General features: G+C 36.5%; 1 protein-coding gene across 9 annotated transcripts in view; it reads right to left on the minus strand.

Moving 5' to 3' along the window:
- Firrm (FIGNL1 interacting regulator of recombination and mitosis) overlaps positions 1–17,669 on the minus strand; it is a 43,942-nt gene that overhangs the window by 15,978 nt on the left and 10,295 nt on the right. For 6 of the 9 annotated variants that reach the window (XR_010056930.1, XR_010056931.1, XR_001840784.3 and 3 more), the window contains 10 exons: positions 17,275–17,359; positions 16,447–16,585; positions 13,630–13,710; positions 10,933–10,997; positions 6,915–7,063; positions 6,556–6,670; positions 4,297–4,483; positions 3,162–3,244; positions 2,522–2,573; positions 537–626 (listed from right to left, as the gene is read on the minus strand). Coding sequence is in view for 6 of the 9 variants with exons in the window: in XM_008769674.4 (XP_008767896.1) it covers positions 537–626; positions 2,522–2,573; positions 3,162–3,244; positions 4,297–4,483; positions 6,556–6,670; positions 6,915–7,063; positions 10,933–10,997; positions 13,630–13,710; positions 16,447–16,585; positions 17,275–17,359 (1,046 nt within the window). In the remaining 3 variants the exon portion in view is untranslated. Of the gene's footprint in view, positions 1–536; positions 627–2,521; positions 2,637–3,161; positions 3,245–4,296; positions 4,484–6,555; positions 6,671–6,914; positions 7,151–10,932; positions 11,000–13,629; positions 13,711–16,446; positions 16,586–17,274; positions 17,360–17,669 lie in introns of those variants that run through there. The other 3 variants (XM_017598889.3, XM_039090973.2, XM_063272542.1) reach the window with 3 other exon arrangements.

A 17,669-nucleotide genomic window follows, 5' to 3' on the forward strand; every position in this document is an offset into this window, starting at 1 on the left:
CTCAGGCCCAGGAGACAGGAATCTCAGCACGGTAAAGCTTGGTGACCTCACAACAATGAGCAACTGAGGCTCACCATACTTGTAATTCCCCTCACAGATCAAGTTTATTTACTCTGAAAAGCTAAGATGCATCATCCAAAGCATAACAGAATAAATAAATGAAACAAAGATACAAAGCTAGCTTAAAGATATTTAAAAAAAAAAAGTTATTCCAGGAAGACTGAATCAGATTATTTGTAACCTGAAGCAAGAATATCAAAATCTAGGGGTTGGGGATTTAGCTCAGTGGTAGAGCGCTTGCCTAGCAAATGCAAGGCCCTGGGTTTGGTCCCCAGCTCCGAAAATAAAAGGAGAAAAAAAAAAAAAAGAAAAAAAAAAAGATTATCAAAATCTGTACAGACCTAAAAGTAATTACCAAGGCACCAATGTTAACTTATGCTCCAGTTATAGTACATTTAAGCAGAACAAAGGGGAGGGTCTGAACCCTGTTCTCTCAGCTGACTGAAAACACTGGCACAGACGACAGACATCCTTGCCTGATGGGCTGGGGCCATGAAGAAAAAGAGACGCCTCAACAGCACAGACAGGTTGGTGAGCTGAACACATCTGCCAGGGCAAGACTTTATCTACAAAGGAGGAGAGAGAAGAGAATGATTTCAACCAAAGAGTCCATTTGTAAGACACAATTATATGCCAAAATATTAATGATTCTTTCTGAGAGACAGAATACAGCTAATTTAAATTTCTATTTAGGGCTACTCTTTAACTTTTTTGCTTCAAGGAAACTTGGTTGCTTTAATGAGAAGGGGCACTGTAACACTAAAACATCGCAATTACTGATTGTGATAGCTTGGTGTGTCCATGCTGCTATTGGAAACCAATTAGGTAACTTTTGAAGATGTAAGCACAGTCACGTACAGAGAAAGTTGAGTTAGCTTCTATAAAGTAACCCAGCCCTTAGGAGGGTCACCTTGTTTAAGGTCAGCCTAGACTAAGTAAGATAGCTTGGTCTCAGGGGTTGGGGATTTAGCTCAGTGGTAGAGCGTTTGCCTAGCAAGTGCAAGGCTCTGGGTTCGGTCCCCAGCTCCAGGGGGGGTGGGGGGGGGGAAGATAGCTTGGTCTCAAAAATACAAATTAAGAGGAACTGGAGTTGGCCCAGCAGTAAGAGTTTGGAGAGCACCCGAGTTTGGTTTCCAGCATCTAGATCAGGCCACTTGAAAACTGCCTGTAATTCAGTTTTGAGGGATCTGATACTTATAGCTTTGGTGGAAATCTGCATTTACCTCCCCATATATTCATAGACACATACAATCTAAAAAATAAGTAACAAAGACTTACGATATAAGGCATATGAGAGATCACTCTCTTGTGCCAGATATGTTAGGCTTTTCCACACCAGGTCGTGAGCTATAGAGATGTGAAAGTCTGCTGTTCAGGTTATGCTACTCATCGTTGGAATATATGATCATTAAAGGAAAATGCAGAAACATATGACACAGTAACTACTAAGAAACAAAGGGTGGATGGGCACAGAGATGACCATCTCAAAAGCAAGGGATAAAAGCAATGACAAAAGGTCATAAGCACTTCATATTTTTAAATTACGAACACATCTTATAATTTAAAAATAATCACCTTTAAAGATTAAAAAACAGGGCTGAAGAGAGATGGCTCAGAGGTTAAGAGCACTGGCTGCTCTTCCAGAGGTCCTGAGTTCAATTCCCAGCAACCGCATGGTGGCTCACAATCATCTGTAATGGATCTGATGCCCTCTTCTGGTGTGCATGAAGATATCGTACTCATATAAAATATATGTGTATATGTACTCATATACATACATCTTTTAAAAGAAGATAAAAACCAGGCTAGAGAGATGGCTCAGTGTTTAAGAGCACTCACTGTTCTTCCAGAGGTCCTGGGTTCAATTCCCAGCAACCACATGGTGGCTCACAACCATCTATAATGGAATCTGATGCCCTCTTCTGGTGTCTCTGAAGACAGCTACAGTGTACTCATATAGATATATCTTTAAAAAAGAAAAAAAAAAAAAAAAAAAAGATAAAAACTATTGAGTCCATGTATGCTTGTACTCGATGACAACCCTAATTTCTTTTCCTAAGAACACTGATCATAATCACTGAATCCCTTTCACACCATCCTGACTAAAATATAACGAATATATAGAGACCTCTCAAGTTATATTAGAAAGATGAGCACTTAGCCAGCAACACCACAGCATTTTCACTTTCACTGTATATTTTAAACATATTTTCAATTGAACTAGTCTTTTTTTCACCACAACAAAGAACAGAACTCTAAAAGTCTGAAAATGAGAAAATTTCTACACTTCACACACTGGGATTTTTTACATTTTTATACTAGCATTTGCATTAAATTAGCTGTTAATAATAATTAGCTTTTAATTTAGCTATTATTTCTACCATTTTTATTAACATCCAAAAATATATCTCCAAAGAAAACATACAAACTTAAGTGTTTCAGGCCATTTAACTCTACTTACCAGATGAGCCACTAATGTAACATGGTGTGCACCAAGCTCAGCAGTCCCATATCTGTGACATTAAAAAATGCACTGAGTTTCCAGTTAGGCAGAAGTGCAAGGAGACAGAAACACCCTGGTGAGGACATGTGAACTATTACACGTTCAGATAAAGGATCTGAAATGTCTTTTCTGAAATGCCTTATACCGGAAGTGTTTCAGATTTTAGATTTTACCATATTTTAGAGTATTTAAACTTATTTATCTTTTATAATTGACTATATACATAACTTGAAGGCAATATTTACTTAATATTACTAGTAGTCTTAGAAGCTAAATAGTTTCAAGGAATATAACTTTTCATTGTTATAACCATTTGTGCTCAAAGTTTTGGTTTTTAGACATATTGGACTTCAAATTAGGCATGTTCAAATTGGATACACCCATCACCAAAGAACATAATATAGAGAACTGTCCCAACACTTACTTTGTACATTAAAAAAAAAAAAACAAAGATACCTGTTTCCAAACTTAGTGACATGAAATCTAATCATTTTTTTTTTTTAAAAAAAAAAAAAAACAGCTTTTGTATGAACTTAAAATTATTTACTGTTGGTCACTACTACAACCCAATCCAATTCTGATAGGAGATTATTTTTACCGAGCAAGGAAGCACCACACATCCATCGCTAACAAAGAGGTACTCATATTAGTACTAAGCACAGCATTCAATAGAGCAGCATCCTAATGAAAAAAACATAAATTTCAATTTATTACTAGGTAGATGCTCATGAAACATAAATACTGTATTTCTCACACTAACTCAGAAAGCAGTATCATATTTACTAAGATCCTCAGTGGGAAACCTACACGCTCTATATGCAACTCTAGAAGAACTATGGGACTATTTCTTTATCTACTGAGGACCTAATATATGGTACTCATTGTGTTGAGCTGAGGGGAACAGAAGCTAGTCTTCAGTGTGTTAACGCAATCCCTGTAATATACAAAGACCATCGCTAAAAGCTTTCAAGCAATATGGCAGTTTTTCCTAAAATATTTTCAATCTTTTTACCAACTAATTCCATTAGAAATAAAACCATCGTTAACAGACCCAGCATTACATATTACTACTTACTTTTTATGAAAAGGAAACCACTATAAGTGGATTGAATGAACGATGTCCCCCATAGGTTTATACACTTTTATTTATACACTTGGTCTGCAGTTAGTGACACAGTCAAGAGAGGTTATGGCACTTTTAGGACATGAAGCCTTGCTGGAGAAAGGACGTTACTGGAGGGAGACACTGAGAGTTTACAGTTTTGCTCCTCTTTCAAAGAGCTTTGTTTCTTGTGTGTAGTTGAGATGCAATCTCTCAGCTTCCTGCTCTGGCCACCTAATGTCATAACTCCCACCACTATATGGACTGTCTGTATTAAGAGTACTTTAAACTTTTTAAAGTTTCCTTTTATTATAACAACAGAAACATAACTAGCACAACTAGCTCTTTTCAGATTCTCCACTTCTCACAGGATTTTCTTATACCTCCCTGTGTAAAATGCAAAATGTTTTATTAAGTATTTAGGGTAAATAGTAGACCTAGTATTATATGAATCAAGAATAACTATCTCTTAATGCACAGATGGACAAAAGGACAAAATGTACAAGTTGAGGTAAATGAGGTTTACAATAGTCATTAATTCTCATACATTCTCCTACATATCAAATATAATTTCGATTAAAAAAAAGAAGAAAGTGTAAACTGCACTTTATCAAGTTTGTAGCACACTTACCAGCTCAGGAAACAATGTGGGATGAAGAGAAGCCACAAATGTACACAAATGCACACAAATGCGCTGATACAGAGTGACAGGTACCTCGGCTTGTCCTTTACCCTTCACTCCTTGTAAATGAGCAGGCAGAGAGAGTTCACCAGAAAACTGCCCAAAATTATAGAAAATGGCTTTGAGTATGGACATCCTACAGGAAAATTAAGAACATGGATCCCAGCATTAACAGAAGTCAAGGAATAGTAGGTAAAACAATGTCATACACAGGGCTACTTTAGAGAATCAAAATGTCTAAAGATAAAAATCAGTAATAATTTGCATTAAAATGTTGAAAATAAAATATATTTACTGCCATAAAATCTTTCAAAAATTTTCTTGAAAAACTTTTCCAAAATGGGCATGTCATCACCTTGGAAGAGAACTGAAGACACAGAAGTAAATCCACACACGCTTATGGACACTTGACATTTGACAAAGAAGTCAAGAAGCCAAACTTATACAGTGGAAAAAAGAAAGTATCTTCAACAAATGGCATTGGTCTAAAACTGGATGTCTGCATAGAGAAGAATGCAAGTAGATCCCTATTTATCACTCTCCACAAAACTCAAGTCCAAGTGAATCAAAGACCTCAACACAAATCCATAAACCTGATAGGAGAGAGAGTGGGAGATAGCCTTGAATACACTGGCATAAGGGTCAATATACAAACACCAACAGCTTAAACACTAAAATCAACAATTAATAAATAGGACTGCATGAAACTGAAAAGCTTCCGTTAAAAAAAAAGGAAAAACCATCAAAGGTCAAAACAGCAGCCTACAGATTGGGAGATCTTCACCAACCTTATATCCGATATAGGGCCGATATGCAAATCTTTAAAGAATTCAAGAAACTAAACTTCAACTAACCAAATAACACAATTTTAAAAATGGGGTACAAATCTAAACAGAGAATTCTCAACAGAGGAGTCTCGAATGGCTGATAAGTACTTAAAGAAATGTTCAATGTCCTTAGCCATCACAGAAATGTAAATCAAAACAACTCTGACATTCTATCTTAGGCTAAGATCAAATATTCAAGTGACAGATCATGCTGGTGAGGATGTGGAGGAAGGGAAACACTCCTCCATTGCTGGTGGGAATACAAGCTTTTACAGTCACTTTAGAAATCAATTTAGTGTCTTCTCAGAAAATTGGAAATAGATCTACCTCAAGACCCAGCTACACCACTCCTGGACATACCCAAAGAATGTTCCCTGTACCACAAGGACACTTGCACAACTATGTTCATAGCAGCTTTATTCATAATAACTAGAAACTGAAAACAATGTAGATGTCCATCAACCAAAAAACGGAAAAAGGAAATGTGGCACAATTAGACAACGGAGTATTACTGAGCTATTAAAAACAATCACATCATGAAATTGTAGGCAAGTGGATATAACTTGATATGGCAAGGCTGGTTGATAAAGTGAAGTGAAAAGGAGGAGTAGATGGGAAGGGGGAAGGAGGACTGGGAGGAGGGAGGTGAAACCAGTCAGGCCAATTAATTAAAAGATCAATTTAGTCCCTTGCACAGGAGGGGTGTGTGAGTACAGTGTATCCTGTTAGTCCCTACTCCTGAGGAGCTACTGCTAAGTGGATGCCTTCCTTCTGACAGAGACAGAGACAGACTCAGTCTCCTTTAAAAGTGTGTCAGTCATATTCCACTTGACGGCCACACACACAAGACAATATGGATAACATAAACCGGCTTTAGTGGGTTATAAAAACACATGAGGACACAAAGTTGAGAATGAGTAGGAAAGTAGGGAAATTTATGGGTGATATGTGTAGGTAAACATGATCAAAATAAATTGTATGCATGTATGAAATTCTCAAGTAACAAAAATATTATATACATTTTTATTAAATAGAAGAATAGGGTATCGAGTTGATCAAACAGGTTGCAAAACTTACAAGTTTGAGCATTACTTCACTTTTTGGTCATCCCAGTTTGCATAGACCACCCAAGGGGAAGGATGAAGAATTAGGAGCACGGCAATAATCCGGGAAGTAACAACTTAGAAAGGGTGAAGACAAGTGGTGTTTCCAGGAGACACTCACTGTCTAGTGTCTATCACAGCTCTTTTGATGCCTCTTCCTGAGGAGGAGGAATTAAAGGCGCATACCACAACTGGCTAAAACTTAAATTCAAGGCCATTTCAAATGTTAAAGACCCCTAAGCCACTGGTATTATGATTAGATAAAAATAAAATGTTACCTAGTCATATCTTCTGTGCACCACAGGGTCTGTACATCCTCAGGCTGAGAGGGCAGCTTATCCACGACAACAACCAGGAGGAGGACTTGTGGGAGCTGCAGTTCATGGGGCAGATCTTTCCGGTAATGAAGTCATATATTAAGTTAAAACAAATGGGTAAACAACATATCCAAAATATTTTCAGCAGAAATTTGATAGTTTTATATACATAAAGTAGAGGTATGACTTAATGATGTTTCAATAAAAGTCAATAAATTTTAAATAAAATTTGTAACCCAAACAAGTGACTGCTTAAAGAAAACTAACAGTTTCTGACAAGCCATATTAGAGGAGATGATTTAGATCTGTTTGAAGCTTACCGAGTTTACTAGCCAGAACTGTCTGTACAAAAGACTGGGATTTGAGCAGCTGACTGAGGAGAGGGTCCAGTACCACAAGGAAAGTGCCTGCTATTTCCTCCTGCTGTACTTTGGAAATCTTGGCAGTATACAGACATGGAGGAAACTTGCTGGAAAGATGAAAAAGCTTATGCATTTAATAGCCATCTTCTAGATTTACATATGTGTATTACAAGCTCATGTCACAGTAGAACACCCTAAGAAAGCAAAGTACATATTTTACAGGAAAAATCTCAAAATACTGAATTGATAACAGAAAGATAGCAAGATCTAGAAAGTAAGTAACAGCTATAATTTTACAGAGAAAATATTTCCTAGTACTATTTTGAAGTATTTTAATACCATTTGGTGGTGGTGTCCTAGAAAACCACGTAAACATAAACAAACCAACTAGTAAAAATCTATGTAAAAAGATAGGACTGGGGTTGGGGATTTAGCTCAGTGGTAGAGCGCTTGCCTAGCAAGCTCAAGGCCCTGGGTTTGGTCCCCAGCTCCGAAAAAAAAAAAAGAAAAAAAAAAAAAAGAAAAGGAAAAAAAAAAGATAGGACTGATAAATTCTGGTTTAGTTACTTCTATGCAAAGTTGTCTTTAATAGCTCACACTCATAATCTCAACATTCAGGAGGCCAAAGCAGGAAGACTCTGAGGCCAGAGTACAGACTCTATATCAAACAAACCAAAGTAAATAAATTAATTTAACTAAAATAAGGTAAAATAGTTGTTTTAAAATAAGTAAATGCTGAATTTACTATAAAATCAATTCTTTTTCTTAGAAGCTAATGCTTTTTTTAAGAAAAAATAATATACAACTAAAGGGTTTAACAAGGTTTTCACAGAAATATCTCAGTAACGGAGTTTAAATTAAACTTCAACCAAAATCTATGTGAAATGAAATGTGTACTCAACATTTTTGTAATTACTTCATACTAATTATGGTAAAAATGTGGCAATTATAAGCAAACTGTCTAACACATAACATTATTTAAAAGAATGAACCCAACAAATATCTGAATTCTTTCTAGTGTTACAAAGAGAAGCACTTCTCACTGATAGTCAATTATCTGTGTCACTCTGTTCATCTGACCTCCTTAATCCTGTATTCCTTCCTCTGTGATAGGTAATTGGTTAACAAAACGTCTGATTGTCAAGATGAATGAATAAATGAGTAAAATACAGTTGGTGAAGTTAAGCAGACGTGAACTACAACTACTGAGCATCTAAATATGTTTTCAATCAAATGCTTTTGTGCACAATTTCACAACCGTCTAAATGTCTATGCAGCAGCATGCACTATGAAGAAAGTACTATTGTAATACTAAACAGAGTAAGAAAGCACTGCCCTTTACATGGTTTTACATTTTAATGAGGGGACAGAAAGTAAAAAAGTAAACTTGTGCAGCAGTCTCCCCATATATATATATATATTTATATAATTTTAGTTTCCTGAAGTCAACTGTCTAAAAAAACACTAAGTGAAAAGGAAAAACAAACAAAAAAAACAAATAAACAAACAAAAAACCCCAACAACACAGGGAGAAAACCCAAAAACAATTCTTGAGTTGTGTGCTGTTCTTAGTGACATGATGAAGTTTCACAACTGTCCTGCTCCACCCCAACTGTGATGAGACATCCCTTGTCCAGTATAGCTCTGCTGTGTATATTAGCCAGACTTCTCTAGGCTTCTCAGTTATCAGCTCACTGCTGATGTATGTGAGTACAAGTTTTCAAGGAACTTTTATATAGTAGCCTAAAACCATGTCACCATGATTTGTCAGTCACCTCACTTCACTATCTCACATCGAAAGGGTAACTACAGTAACGTAAAATATTTATGGACAGACAGACCAATTCATATAATTCTTACAATATACTATAGTGGTTCTCTTTTATTACATGCAAACTCTAGTGAAAGTATGTATGTATGTATGTATGTATGTATGTATGTATGTATGTGAAAACACAGTAGAGAAACCAGTACCACTTATCTTTCTGGTAACGACTGTAGGTATTTTAATCTATTCCTCATGAATTGTGGGGTCTACTATAACATACCAAATGTTAACTAAATGTTATAAAGAAAAAAATAATCAAGGAAAATTGTGAACCTTTATTCACCTGAATTCTTTTGAAGGCTTAGTGTTGAATAAGCGTAGCCCTTCTATCTCTCTCTGAACTCTGGCTGGCTGATTCAACTCGGCTGTTCTGGCTCAAGCTCTTCTCCAAGCTGACTGATTCAGTCTGTCTTCTCTCAGCTTCTGACTGAACTGCTCTACTTGGCCTCAAACTAACTCTAGCAATTTGTTCTAATCTTCTGGCTCCTTCTCATTCTCTGGCTTCAATTACCTCTGCCGACTGCACTGAACTGCATGAACTCATGAACAAACTCCACTGCACTGACTGCCCAATATCTGAAAAGACTGACTCCCTTTTCTTGCATGCTCTTAAATAGCTCCTCTCCTCAGAGTTGGGAATGGAGAGTTGGGTGTATTCTATCTCTGATTCTTTTGTCAAATCTTTCTCTGATTCTTCACTTTGACCCTCAATTACATGTCACTGGAATTAATGGTATATATGTAAAGAATTGCATCCAGAGGGATTAAAGATGTATACTAAGGGCATGTTACATTTCAGTCACAGACTTAGATCAGAACAACCATATTGCTGGACTAAAATTCCTCTACAGAAAATGAACAGGAAGTTCTCTGAAGAAGTTATTTGAAGATTGGAATGTAGTGAGAAATGAGAGCATATCTGGAAAAAGATGTAGAACTGAGGAGCTGGGGATTTAGCTCAGTGGTAGAGCGCTTACCTAGGAAGCCCTGGGTTCGGTCCCCAGCTCCGAAAAAAAGAACCCAAAAAAAAAAAAAAGATGTAGAACTGAGAACTATGCTTTGTTTTATACTGAAGCTATGATAAAACTTTATGGCCAACAAGATGGCTACGTGGATAAAGGTACCTGTATCTGGATCCAAGGACCTGCATTTGATCCCCAAGACCATATGGTGGAAAAAAAAGAGAGAACTACACTTCGAATTGCCCTCTGAACTCTATACATGCACACACACAACCCACATCACGGCATGTGCATACCCCGAGAGCAGCTCATAAAACTACCTTAAATATCATGAGGAAAGGCTCTTCTACTATCCCGTGCCCTTCTATTAAATCTTCCTGAGTCTCGGCAATGTCTTTTCATCTACCATTGTCTATCTGATTCTGCATTTCTTCCTCAGAGATAAATGTTCCTAGTAAAAACTTAAAAGGATAACGTTTAAAATACTATATCTAAAACATGAGTTTTTCTCATTAGTAAGATGAATTCCACAAATAAAAGAGTATCACCTCACAGCATTAACCTATACAAAGCTAAAAACAAAACAAGACAAACCCTTAAAGTTATGAAAACATTTAGGCATGTCAGTTTTTAAAGACTCCATTCTCTTATGAATCTCCACTAATATGTGTGTCACATTATTTTATATTATCCTACATGCCCTTCATAATCTGTTCAGTCTTTGTAACTCTGCTGACTTGATTTTAATTTGCCATTTGTCCTCCTGTCCATTGTGTTCTATCTGCTGCTAAAACTTCTCCAAATTAACTTTATAATTCCAAGTTAATTCTAGGCCTATCAAAATAGAATTATGCTGACACAAAATGTAGAAATACAATATACATATAATTGTGTGTGTGTGTATGTGTGTGTGTGTGTGTGTGTGCGCGCGCGCACTCATACAAAAATGCTTTGATAGTTATCACCATACCAATTATTTGTCACTTTAAGGAACTAGTTAAAAACAAGCAAAGTTTACATGGACTGTATCCTTCAAAAGTGTCCATCTCCCAGTATTTTAAACAAGCGGGTAAAACTTTACTGAAGCATTTAAATTCATTCAAATATTTTAGCTAAGATAAGCATTTATGTTTACATGAGTGGGTCACACTGTCCCACTTTAGGAACCATAAAGTCCCCTTTTTACCTGTATATCTGAAGATAAAGCTGGTGCAAGGTACGGCAGGAATCAGGCAGGAAAGGAAGAAATTCCTGAAATAAAGAAATTTTACTTACTCTGCTGTCACATGACTTAATTCATAACCCCCATAGATAAGATACAGAATAAAAACTTGGACATGCCACATTCAAATATAAAAAAGAGGCTTACAGACTGGTAAAACCATTCTGGAAATCAGTCTGGAGGTTCCTCAGAAAATTGGACATTGAACTACCTGAGGATCCAGCTATACCTCTCTTGGGCATATACCCACAAGATGCCCCAACATATAAAAAAGACACGTGCTCCACTATGTTCATAGCAGCCTTATTTATAATAGCCAGAAGCTGGAAAGAACCCAGATGCCCTTCAACAGAGGAATGGATACAGAAAATGTGGTACATCTACACAATGGAATATTACTCAGCTATCAAAAACAATGCCTTTATGAAATTCATAGACAAATGGTTGGAACTGGAAAATATCATCCTGAGTAAGGTAACCCAATTACAGAAAAACACACATGGTATGCACTCATTGATAAGTGGCTATTAGCTCAAATGCTTGAATTACCCTAGATGCATAGAACACATGAAACTCAAGACGGATGATCAAAATGTGAATGCTTCACTCCTTCTTTAAAAGGGGAACAAGAATACCCTTGGCAGGGAATAGAGAGGCAAAGATTAAAACAGACACAGAAGGAACACCCATTCAGAGCCTGCCCCACATGTGGCCCATACATATACAGCCACCCAATTAGACAAGATGGATGAAGCAAAGAAGGGCAGGCCAACAGGAGCCGGATGTAGATCTCTCCTGAGAGACACAGCCAGAATACAGCAAACACAGAGGCGAATGCCAGCAGCAAACTACTGAACTGAGAATAGGACCCCTGTTGAAGGAATCAGAGAAAGAAATGGAAGAGCTTGAAGAGGCTCGAGACCCCTTATGAACAATAATGCCAAGCAACCAGAGCTTCCAGGGACTAAGCCACTACCTAAAGACTATACATGGACTGACCCTGGACTCTGACCTCTAGGTAGCAATAAATATCCTAGTAAGAGCACCAGTGGAAGGGGAAGCCCTTGGTCCTGCTAAGACTGAACCCCCAGTGATCGTGACTGTTGCAGGGAGGGCGGCAATGGGGGGAAGATGGGGAGGGGAGCACCCATAAAGAAGGGGAGGGGGATGTTTGCCCGGAAACCAGGAAAGGGAATAACATTCGAAATGTAAATAATACTCAAGTTAATTAAAAAAAAAAAGATAAGGAAATGAACATTCTAAAAATTATAAGTCTGCATAAGATACTGAGCAGTGGTTAGTAGAATATGAACTTTCATTAAAAATTGTAATTTGTAAAAAAAAAAAAAAAAAAAAAAAAAAAAAAAAGGCTTACATGAGACAGAGCATGAGGCTACACATCTAGACATGACTGTTAGAGCCACTGTCAATTAGCAGCTGTCACTTACTGAGGCCTGTCTCTGTCTCTTCTGTCTAGTTTTGGCATTGCTTGGGGAGAAGGTTGTATTTGATTTTTGTTTTTGTTTTGTTTTGTTTTGTTTTTTTAAAGAGAGAAAGGTCATAAAGTTGGGTGGCCAGGGATGTAGCAGGATATCTAGAAGGAGGGGGATGTTGGAGGAGAAAAAAGATTTTTTTCAAAACTTTAGAAAAAAAAAAAAAAAAAAGGACAAAGGCCCTGGGTTCGGTCCCCAGCTCCGAAAAAAAAGAACAAAAAAAAAAAAAAAAAAAAAAAGGACAAAAAAAACCCCCAAAAAACAAAAAAACAGACACCAATGTGGGAGGGGACTTAGGAAGAAGTTCTGTAGAAAAGGAGTGTGAGGATAAGAAAAATTAATGGAGAGTGAAAATGAGCAGAATGCATTATGCACTGCATGAACCATCAAAGAATAAAATGAAATTAAAAATATTAACTTGGGTAGTAGCTTTTTAAAAATCACTAACATCTATCAGTAACAAAACTTCTTTCACTATTCGCTAATCTTCCCAATCTTAACTTATTTATACTATTTTCATAACTTCAAATATCATTATTCTGATAATATCCAAAGAGTGAGAGAGAGAGAGAGAGAGAGTGTGTGAGAGAGAGAATATGTGTGTGCGTGGTGCACACGTATGTGAAGGCTATAAACATTTAAAGTTGAACCTAACTCAGAAATGTGATAGAAAAATAGTATTTAAATATAAACTTATACTCTTCAAATTGACTTTAGTTTACAGAAATTTTTTAATTTATAGAAATAATTTTCAGAAAATTAAATTAAAATGCCAATGATGACTCCATTCTCTTATGAATACACTTTTGTATAAGTAACACAGAAACATAAATAATATTAAGCCATAAGACCTTCAAAATGAACTTCAAAAATACATTCAAAGGAACTGTGGCTAGCAGTCCTGGCACAGCATACTGTAAGCCCAGCCCTGGGAGACAGAGACCGGCAATTCCAGGAGCTCACTGGCAAAACACCAAAAAACAGCAAGCTATAGGTTCAATGAGATCTTGCCTCATAATACAAGGTGGAGAGAAACAGGAAACACACTCCATGTCAACTACTGACCTCTTCCACATGTGCACACACACGGAAGCCCACCCTGCCATACACAAAAGGACAGTTTAAAACTTAGTATTTTACATTTATGCATTATAAAAAAGAGCCTTACCTTAGTGTAGTGCAAAAGGGAGTTAGCAAAGAAACGACACAATTTCAGTGTTTTCTGAAATAATCTGTAGTCAGCATTATCCTATTCCAAAAGGAAATAAATATAATGTAAAATCACCTAAACCTGTAAATGAGACGTAGTTTTCTAAAACAACTTAGTAAACAAAGTGATTATAGAATTTTCCATGAAAACATGTTTGTTCTCTGCATTGTTTTGTTCCTACCAGTTAACAAGAAACATTTTACAGATTAAATTCTGCTTCATTAAAAAGGAACTGTAACTTATAATCTTACTGGTTTGAAAGTGAAATTTAAATAACATATTCTTTGCTATATGGGGATCAAATTAATCAAAAGATGAAGATGACTGATACATAAAAGATTAAAGAAAGATTAAAGAAAAAAAGGCAATGGGGATACAACTCCCAATGACTAACACTGAAAAATTACACCCCAACTATCTACCATACAGAATGAGAAGGGCTGAAGGCTACATGACGTGCAAAGCTTAAAAGGCATGCTGGACGGTACTGGTGAGCTAAGGAGGAAAGGGGGTAAGAAGGACAGTCTTTAACTGCTGTGGAAGCATAAAATAATGCTGTTCATTTATATCAGGAGTTTTACCTGTTAAAATTTTTTGACTAGCAGCTTTGTTTCTAGATCTATATACTATACTATCAAAATACTGCACCAAGTGGTAATGCAACGTTTTTTAACACAGCGAGCCAAGCATCCATCACAGAATGAAAAAAAATATTAATGGTATATTCATACATAATATTGTATAAAAAACAGGGCAAATGCATTGTCGTGACACAAAAAATTCTATGCATGGATAAAGAGTTTTAAATTAGCACCATAAGTTAAGTCAAACAAATTATCTTCAATTTTGAGAATTATTTCACATGAAAATAATTTACCTTATAATGTTAGCTGACTATGTTTGATTCTTTTTCTAATATGGAAAAATCCTAATTTAATCTAAAAATCTGAGTTGTTCATTAATCCACTTACATCTGACTTTCACAAACAGTTGGAAACAGTTTTCTGCAGTAAAAACTGTGTAAATGGAATTCTTTTATATTATTAACATGAACTGTTATACGGCGCACCCATCCCCTCCCCAGACTCACCTTGGCCTGTGGACTCCCATTCCCAACTCCTCACAGTCCCCAGCGGCATTTGGATGCATAGGAGTTTGGGAACCACAGTGTTTTCCCTCCAACCCCTTAGACCACATTTCACCTTCCCCAAAGCCACATTCCAACACCCCAGCAGCGAGGTGGAAAGGCGGGCCATGATTTAGGGTTAGGGTCTTTGAGGAAGTGATTATCTCATAATTGGGGTGCACACACACACACACACACACACACACACACACACACACACAGCTACTCTATTTAGGATCCAAACTTTTTTCTAGCTTGCCACTACAGGCTATACTATTCTTTGGGTTTTTTATCTCCTGGCCAGGAACCTAATTTTACTTTTGAAATACCAATTGGTGAGTCTGTGGCATCAAGCAAAGGAAATTAAAAGAGGGTTGACTGAGACTGAAGACAGGCCTACAGCAGTGCTTCTCAACCTTCCCAATGCTGTGACACTTTAACACAGTTCCTCATGCTGTGGTGACTTCAACCATAAAATTATTCCTTGCTACTTCATAATTGCAATGTGTACTGTTAAGAATCATAATCGTAATGTAAACATCTGTGCTTTCCATGGTTTCAGTTGACCCCTGTGAAAGGGTTACTTGACTCCTAAGTTGAGAAACACTGGTTTATATGCTAAGGTGAAATGGGGGACAAGTTCTATGCCATTAATACAGAATACTCAGTAAGTAAGTTCTTCCATCAGCACTGTTCTGGGAAATGAAAAGGGAGCAGGAAGTGGAAAAAACAAAAAGGAGACATGAAGGATCTAAAACGAGAAAGGAAAAAGATGAACAAGAAAAATGTGAACCTCTTTCTACAACTACCCTTCACTTCTGTATGTTTCAGAACTCCTCCTCAAAATTCTACATTCTTCTGCAATTCGTCCTTCTGATTATTCCTATTCTAGCAGCAGTTACCACCAGATTGGGGACTTCAATTAAATTTATACCTTTCTGTCTCCCACGGCTGGGGTGGGGATCTTCTGTCAGTTGTAGGTGTTACTGCCATTTGGAGAAGAAATGTTCAACTAATCTTCCCATAAAGTTACATTCTAGTTCCTGGATCCATTGATCCTGTAACTCAGGGATATTTACATAAACTTCAAATTACTCTAAAACAAAAGTCACTGTACATAATACTTTTATAGGAAGATGGTAATTTCCAAGAACCCTATTCTACATGTTTAGAACACAGTCTTATTTCATAATCATGACGCAAATTCAACACTGTAACTTCTTGAAATGAAATGTATCTATCAATTTTAAAAGAATAAACACACATGCGTGCACACAAACACAGGCACATACTGTTAAATGTTGAGATGCATTGGTGACAGAAGGGTTGATGTTTGTATTAGAAAGACTTTAAATAAATGTAAGACACAGAAACATTAACTTTGCTCTAGGGCAGAAAAGAAAAAGAGGATTTCTGAGGAGAATGCTCTGACTAAGAACATAAAGATGGTAGGCAGGTAATGCCATAGGAAATGAAAGGAAGTAATGTAATATAGTGCTCTGGGTAAATGGTAATTATGAGCTGGAAATAATTCTATATTTTTTAAACAAAAATAATTAAAACCCTAAACCGTGCTCTATATGTTCAAATAATATGCAATAACTGCCAAAACAATCTCTCCCCTTTGTAGTGTCACTGGACCACATTACCTGTGCAGCTGGCTCTGTTGTCTGCTCAGCTAACTGTAAACAAGAATGAAAGGAGAAAAGGATGTCTTCGCACAAGCTAGAAATGATCTCTTTGTGTTTCAACTGGCTCCTTATAACTGACTGGTGTTTGAGGCTCTGTCTAAGGATAAAAGAGATAAATAAAATCACTAGAAGTGATAAGTAATCACATCAATTCAGGCCCATAGAGCATTTCAACAACACAATATATTATATTAAACATGGTACAATTAAGAGGTGTCAACTTTAGCTTTGAAGTTACAGGCTTGAATGGGTTACAGTGACTTTCCATCCTTTACACATGATTAACAAAGTGGCTTCTTATTATTCCTATAGCCAAGGATGTCTCTTCTCACCCCTGCCTCAGCATCTAGTAGCTGTTGTAGGCACTCTCCCTATTAACCCTTATTTAAGTTCAAATTATGTGATAAGTAAAATTAGGGTTGAACAACACAACTGTACATAACAGAGATCACTGTCAGCTCAGAAATGCCATACTTGATATTGGTAATTATCTAACAACAGTAGCAAGGCACATGATTCAGGCAGACTCTGTTCACGGTCCGACGCTTCAGTAACCAGCTAACTAGCTACAACTCTAGGGCTTGTTGTTGTTGTTGTTTGCTTGTTTGTTTTTAAGAGAGCTGAACAGAGGAGATAGTGTGGATTGGAGCTACATGTATAATATCTGGATTATCACGCTGGAGAGCCATGAGTATTTTATACAACCACATAAAATTTTTCAAATGTAATCTAAAACCATTAACTATTTAGAATATAGAAAGTACAGTATGAAAAAATCTTACTTACTTAATAATAAACTTCCAAGTATTGGCATGAAATGCTTTGTCCATACTGGAGATAACAGAGCAGATATCCATTAACGAATGAATAACTACAAGAAAGGATAAAACGACTCAAGATAATCAACTGTCATATGAAATGACATTCTCTTATATTTAAATGGATCAAGTGAATGTCTCAATATGTGACTGAGTCCATGTACTAGTTTGAAAATAACTGGGTCAAATAATTACTAAAAATAAAAGTCATACTTTTAAGATTTCAAAAATAATGAAATATTGATTCTGCAATTTTTATCTTCCCAATGACAATTAAAACCAAAAAAGTTCAGTTGAATAAAAGTTATATCCTATTATAAAATGTTCACTGGAATAAAAGTTCTGCCCTACTATAGTTCAAAT

Source organism: Rattus norvegicus, chromosome 13, assembly GCF_036323735.1.
Source record: "Rattus norvegicus strain BN/NHsdMcwi chromosome 13, GRCr8, whole genome shotgun sequence".
Lineage (NCBI taxonomy): Eukaryota > Metazoa > Chordata > Mammalia > Rodentia > Muridae > Rattus > Rattus norvegicus.